General features: G+C 36.2%; 1 protein-coding gene across 1 annotated transcript; it reads right to left on the bottom strand.

Annotated features, from left to right (window-relative positions):
• Window positions 1–3,495: 3,495 nt before the first annotated feature.
• LOC112024418 (B3 domain-containing protein Os01g0234100) lies at window positions 3,496–5,885 on the bottom strand. Its single transcript, XM_024057053.2, has 4 exons — window positions 5,730–5,885; window positions 5,435–5,641; window positions 4,474–4,564; window positions 3,496–4,366 (listed from the first exon to the last, which is right to left on the bottom strand). Exons 1-4 carry the CDS (start codon window positions 5,871–5,873, stop codon window positions 3,606–3,608), a joined length of 1,203 nt encoding a protein of 400 aa, XP_023912821.1. The 5' UTR covers window positions 5,874–5,885; the 3' UTR covers window positions 3,496–3,605.
• Window positions 5,886–7,393: the final 1,508 nt, after the last annotated feature.

Here is a 7,393-nt window from a genome sequence, read left to right as displayed (position 1 = left end):
GAGGGATAACCTTACCCTTCCCCTTGCCTTGCTGTTGGTCTTTCTCAACTCTCTTGTATTTATCAATGCGGTCCATAAGCCGATGCACACTCCTTACCGGTTTCTTGGTTAAGGATTTTCTCAAATCATGCTTGGTGGGTAGGCCAACCTTGAAGGTCCTTACAGCCACATCATCAAAATCCCTATCAATCCAAGTACATTTTCAAGGTCTCCCCTTCTCACATAGACATGGATAATAAGGAATCCAAGGGCCAAGGAACTCTACTGCATGTGATAAATCGAGATCCAAATGCTTGGGTGAGCTCCTTAAAGGAATCAATGGAACTTGCATCTAGGTCATCAAACTACCTCATGGCCATAGGCCCTAAACTGGAGGGGAACACTATGCACATCAAAGCTTCATTCTTGGAGTGCACAGCTACTCTCTGGTTGAAGTGGCTCACGTGCTCCACAGAATCTGTTCAACCATTATACATGGTGAACGTGGGCTGGGTGAACTATCAAGGAAGTCTTCTTTCCACAATTCTGCGTGTGAAGGGTGACCTGGAAATTTGTTTGAATGCTTTACTCATAGCATCATTCCCCAAGCCTTTGGAAGATGAATTTTTGTTTCTGTGCTCATGATGGTAGTTCTCATCATACGAGAAAGACTCACTAGGGGGAGTCCTTGATCTGTGTCTATAACTAACATCCTCTTCATTGTCAGAAGAGAAGTCAGAACGGGAGGGAGTTCGCCTTCGCTGTTCGTGGCGCAACTTCCTCTTTAAATGATCAATCTCCCGCTGCATGTTCTTAGCGTTCTGCTCATGAGAGACTAGGCTCCCACCCTGAGACTAGCTCCCACCCGAGACTAGCTCCTAGTATGGGTAGTGTGCACACTTTCCTTTCTGTTCCTTCTTTGTTCAAGATCACAAAAGTGATCTTGTCGTTGAGACCTCATAGATTCTGCCTGGTTTGGACTTGAACCTACCATTGTTGAACGTTAAACTCACTATCACACCACAATTCCCCATAGACGGCACCAATTGTAGGGGCCTTGATTTGGGTTCCTAGTCTACAAGATGGACCAGCTTAGGCCCAAAAAGCCTAATACAATGAATTTGTAAAGAGTGGGTTAGAAAACTGGGCTTAAATGAGTTGGACAGCAAATGAAGTGGGTTCAGATGACAAGAAAATGAAGATAGATTGATTAAACTAAAGAAAATCGTCCTCGACACTGTCCAAGCAGATCAGTTCTTGTATATTGATTCTCAAGTTTGATTACAAGTTTAGTTAGTGATTGCTACATTGTTTCTCTCTCTCTTTCTTGATTCCCTCTTTCCTCAGGGGTCTCTTACATTATATACCTCTCTTTGAATGATCTTGGCCCTCAATTTGTTGATCATCCAAGCCATTACCTGAATGCTTGTCTTATCAGACACCCTCTCTGGCCCTCTGTGAGTTGGGGTAGCCAAGACAGCACTGTTCAGGAGTCTTCTCCACATAAATGCAATCAGAAAGTTAGCTGCAGAGCATTCAATGCGGTGACAGCAGCTTTTCCTTAGATATTTCCTAGCTCCCATCCTCCATATACGTTCATGATGCATGTCTTTATCAATGGAACCTCCTGGAACGTCACTCTGGGTGATAGGAGGCACATTTTGATCTTTATTGCATTTAGCTGAAGGGTTATTCCTTCTTGGACAACCTCTCCCAGACTCTGCAGTCATAGTTTGCTTGTGAAATTCGAAGTATTATGTCTTCCTCGCTATTGATCTATTCTCGGACCACGGAGCCTCCTCGGACAAAGCCCAAGACCCAATATACATTTGGGCCTACGTCCCCACACTTTATATTCTTAAAAACAAATTTTTAAAAATAGAAAACAAAAACTGATATCAAACATAACCTAACTTTTTAATTTTTAATTTTTAATTTTTTTTAAAGTTAGTTTTATTTATTTATTATTTTTCAAAAAAATGAAACAAAAGACAAAAAGTTAAAAGCTAAAAGTGGCATCAAACAAAGTTATTTATTTTGTACCATACTTTACCAGATCAAATGTTTTCATACTAGTTACCAAAACTGGTATGGTTAAGCGGTTAAGCCCCTTGAAATATTTCAGCTTAAATACCTATTTCAACATATTTGGGAAATTCCTACGGAAAACACAATTTGGCCCAACACAACTTTGCTTTCTCTTAACTTTGTTATGTCAAATGGTAGGTGTGTGATCTATTCATTGCTTTTTCTTCCATCGTGTGAATTTATTGAGATAGTTTGTAACCATAACTTTTGTGCAATAATTATTGCCACGTCTTGATGTAATTCAGTTATTGACTGCAGTTATTCATTTTTTCTCTATTTTCTTCCCAAATCGAGGGATAGAATTTTGGTCTGCAGTTATTCATTTTTTTCTCTATTTTTTTCATAAATTTGAGAGATAGAATTTTGGTGGGGGCTGGGAAAAAACACCCAGGTTCTACCAATTTTCCATTCTCTCACTCTCTCCAATCAAACACTCATAAAATCAATTTTTTCTCCACTTTTGTCTCCTTCATTTTTTATTCTCACTGTTTTACCCCAACCAAACAAACTTTGAAGTCAACCACTTAAACAAAATTTGGTCCCAAAAGAATTGTGACGTTGTTATGATACTTTGGTGTTTTCGTTCACTCTCTTCGTATATATTGATTATGATGATGGGGAATATATTTTTGGGCTAACATATTGGACTAAGCATGGGTTTGCTTAAATATTTTAAGCGGGAGACGTACTTATGAAGCGCGATACGCAATGATCATAAGAGGAACTACACAAGCCCACAGCCGTGCACAATGAAGTCTTTTATCTCTGTCATATTGAAACCACAATGCTCCTTTTTAGGTGATCAATAATAAGAATCCAATCTTAATTTCAACCCACCCAAAGATGGGTATTTAGGTAGTTGGCTTTAAGTTTTAACAAAGAAAATTACGCTCCTTTATATAAGAGAAATGAATTGAAAAAAGACAATAAAAGAAGATGAATACTAATACAAAGTAGATGACAAAGAAGATGAGGACTAATACATGATTAGATAAGAATTAATAATAGCTGTCAGCTTTGGTAATCTTTCATGGACACTGATATTTTTATGACTTCAGAGCAACATTTTAGAATCCTGATTCCTTGATTTTCAAGCCTTTATTGAAGAGTTCAAAAAAACATCAACGAGCCTTTTGCTTAAAAAGCTTTCTCAAATAAAACGATTCTTTTTTATTTTTCAAATTCTGGGTTGAAATCTTCATTTTCTGGATCAAATACATTGAATTATTTATTTATTTATTTATTATTTATTAGGATGATATCCAATTCCTTTTTTGAGAATATTGGAATAAGAATTTTTGAACTTTTATTTTTTATTTTTTATTATTATAAAAAATTTCTAGCTTCACTGATTTTTCAGTCACTGATTGCTGACATGCAGCTCTATCAAAACTCAAAAAGCTTAAGTGATGCTACATAGCAGTAGAGATATTAGAGATACTTCTCATTGCTTGGATTCGTTAATCTCTTCCTGTGACATAAGCTAACAAGTTCCACAAAACAACCATATATACACATATAACTTCAAAAGCACCTTCTCACCATGGAGCATTAACTACTTCTTGAAACACAATCTCATGCCTCACCACATTCACCTTCAAAGCCTCAATCTCATCGTCAAGTCTTTCTTTGGTTTTCTTTAATTTCGAGAGCTTCAATTTGAGAAAATCCATTACTTCTTCTGCATGAGCTTGCTCTAGTCTAACTTTTGATTTCCTCTGAGGGTCCTTGACTGCCGCTGCTTCCATAGCAATGCTCATCAGCCGAGCCACTCGAGCATGTAAGAACTGAACATTCATGCCCAATAGCTCAAAGCCTTTCAAAGTATTATCCCAGTCTTCAAAATCAGCTACAGGGGTCAAAAGTTCACAAGCTCTAATGGCATCCACAATGTTGATAGTCTCAGAAATTATTTCAGCAGCCAACTTGCTATTAATATTTTTGCGCAGATTGTCATGCAGAAATGAATTCTGAGAACAGCAGAGATCATAATACTTAACCCTCTGGTAATCTGAGAACTGGGAGTCTATGGTTTCGCCATTCACAAGAATGGTGAAACCGCTGATGCTATTAACTTCTTTAAAATTAGCAATTGACCCTGTAAGTCTTAGACCACACAGAACATCTGAGGCAAGATTTTTTCTGCTATTTTCATACTGATTTGCTGCATTCATAAAACTAGTAGTAGTATCTAAATCCTTCAGGTTGTTTATTTGAATAGTCTCTCCAAAAATGTCTTGCATAACACGGTCGAAATACGTAGTGTCTTTGTGAATTTTGATCTTCTTGTCTTCAATTTCTTTTTTTGTTCCAAGTTCAACATCAAGGAGAAAAAGAGTGTGCCATCAGTTAATTATGGGGGCAGTCACAAATTCAGAAGTAGAACATAGCAACAAAATACCATACCATAATCATTTCCTCTTGCACAAGCATCTAAATTTGAAGGGCCAAAAAGCCCATCTACTCCAGCTAAACCATTCAGTCTCACCGTGTATACCTATGAGAGTGAGATGGGAGGCAACAATTAACCTATATCTTTCTTTTTTTTAAGGAAAACAGATTAAGAGTTTGCAATAGAATTTTAGTAAATAGACCCAAAAAATAAAAGGCAAAATAATAGAAGGAATCCGTATCTCTAGTACAAATCCTAGGAGCCACTGACAAATTGCTTGAAAGTTGGTGATCTAAAAGGGAATCAACGTGGGGGTAAAACTCACTACAGTCATGACCTATGCTGCTTTTTAGCTAAATTCCATCTTTTACACCTCTGTTTTATTGAATTTGCAATTTATGGTCATTTTTCTTTTTGTTACAACTTTTGAAATAAAAGTCATAAACTTGCAATACAGTCCTATAAATTCTAGGACATTTACTAGAGTTCATAGTATTAGTTTATGTAATTTTCTCAATTTTGCCTTTTTTAGTGATTTTCCAAATTTTTAGCCTAATTTCATACCTAACACGAATTAGGGTTTTCTTTAAGGATTTTCTAGCCACCTTAGGATTTCTTTAATCTCTTCCTATAAGATAGTGATCAGCCTAATAGAAAGCAAGTTATTCAATAATACAATTTGAGAGAGAGAGATTCTCTCTTTTTTTTGGCTGATTCTAGAATAGTTCTCCTTGTGGATTCAAGGAACCTCTTAAGGATTTAGGGGTTTGTTCTTGAAATAGATGTGTACTTTTTCTTATGGCTATCCTGCTGTGTGAAAATGAAATACTTCTTCCAGGATCTTCCTTTCCAAAATGTGGCAATAAAACAAGTTATAATCTAAACCAGTATAATATAGGAACAATGAACAATAAGTCATTTATATACATGGACAAAGATAAACATACACTCAACTTAAGAGACTCAAATAATTACCTTGAACTTGAAAGTCCCAATCAACTGGAAAACCAGAACATCATCTTGGCATAATTTGTGCGCAATTGAAAATCTTCTCCATCCAGAACTCAACGCTGCATTTTCTGCAATATACTTTGTTTTGTACTCTTCCCTACTTTCATCTTCCAAAATAACTATTATATCATGCCTTGGCAAATGCATTTTGCAGAATTGTGCTGGAAGACGCTGCCATTAAATAAGTTAGCAGAAACAAATCTGTCTGGCACCCAGCTATTGTTACATTCTTGACCTTGGGATAGAGTTTTGAGCTTACCAGCCAATAGCCACCAGTAACATTTGACCTTACCAAAGTCTTGATAAAACTAGGAGATTCCACTGGCAAACTAGCTTGAACCTCCATTGCTTGCTTCAAGGCAGAAGACTTGGCTTCCATGCGGTCGTATAAGACCTCAACCATGGCTCCATTTTCTTTAAAGCTTTAAGTAAATTACAAAGGCATCAATGCAAAAGGAGAATTTTGTTCTCTTAGGCATTGACTTTAATGACCCAAAAAAAAAAAAAAAGAACAAGAAGAAAGAAGAAAAACCAACCTCCGGGGTTTACATGGAACAACAGATAACACCTGCTCATAATTCACAAAATAAATATTTCCCATCAATATGTCAATTGATTATATGAAATGCAGTTATTCCATATAAACCAACCAAGGAACTGGAAAATTCAGATGTGGCAGTAGAGACATATATAAAAGAGATCTAATAAAAGACGATCTCTATGAAATGTCTACAAGATCAATTTCTAGTCCAAAGGCTATAAGGCTTATTGGCTCACACCATCAATTTTGGGGCTTTTGGTATATTAGTTAGGTACATTATGGCAGGTTGTGTACCATACTCAGTTTAAAAACTTAGGCACAACTTATGGGGGCGGGCTTTCAGTGGATAGACTCCATGTTGTTATAATGACCAAGTTTATGTCTTAATTATCTGAAAATCATAAGCAAAACGAAAACAGATCTAGACCATGAAAATTAACACACGTCCCTAAAACTTAATTAAGTGAAGTGACCAAATTTGAAAATAAACCCGTACCAAAACGTATACTAAACAAATATGAGACTCTCCAACACCCCTTCTTAGTTCTATAGTTCTATGCCACAAATACACAAACAAAACGAGCATGTAGAGCCAAAAAACAAACAAATTGGTCCCTAATATCATAATTAATTTCTCGCTTTTTAGGAAGTCTCACATTGTTCCTCTGGTGTGAGTTTATGCATAAGGTGAACATCCCTTACCTAGTCGTTCAAACAATTGAGAAGTCACAATCTGTCAAGAATTACAACCTAAGTGGGAATAATAACTCCAATTATCACGGTATACAAGGTCGGATTGCTGTTGCCGACTATGGTGTGGTCCTAAAGGAAAAATTAACAGAAAGCTATGGAGTACACAGACATTAGTTACCATCAATCAAAGTGAGTGCCTAATTATACTAGGCTTGATTTTTATAACATGCATCCTCCTGGCTCAGGGTTCATACTTCATATTAGTCCCTTATATTCTCAGAAGCTTGCAATTTATTTTTTAAATAAATTAATTGTTAATCCCATAAAATTCCAAAGGTGTCTGGGACTGATGATAAAGAATAATCATCATACTCATAATAGCTTAAGCTCGGAATTTAACTGTGTTAGAATATTCATATGCGAGTGTGGTTAGTTAAGTATTGAAGTCACACATAAAATATTAATAACAAGAGATGTTAATAACAAGAGTGAAAGATAAATATAACATAATTGGACTAAACTCATTAGTTTAAACCCTTTTTTTTTTTTTTTTGATATCAACTTTATGCATATTTACGCATATCCCCAAAAGCAACTGAAATTTGTTTTTTGGGGTGTGTGTTTACCCTTAAGCCTTTGGGTCAAGTGACAATAGATTAACCCCTCAATTTGGACCCAACATCGTTTGG

Source organism: Quercus suber, unplaced genomic scaffold (assembly GCF_002906115.3).
Source record: "Quercus suber isolate HL8 unplaced genomic scaffold, Cork oak 2.0 scaffold_266, whole genome shotgun sequence".
Taxonomy (NCBI): Eukaryota; Viridiplantae; Streptophyta; class Magnoliopsida; order Fagales; family Fagaceae; genus Quercus; species Quercus suber.
This window is presented reverse-complemented; position numbering and strand designations above follow the sequence as displayed.

Bases quoted from the DNA above. Each gene is read 5' to 3' on its own strand.
- LOC112024418 (XM_024057053.2), bottom strand. From the start codon at position 5,873: ATGGTTGAGGTCTTATACGACCGCATGGAAGCCAAGTCTTCTGCCTTG. The intron at 5,642-5,729 runs GTAAGCTCAAAA...ATTTAATGGCAG, and splicing joins TTACTGGTGGCTATTGGCTG to CGTCTTCCAGCACAATTCTG. The intron at 4,565-5,434 runs GTAATTATTTGA...TCACTCTCATAG, and splicing joins TTGGGACTTTCAAGTTCAAG to GTATACACGGTGAGACTGAA.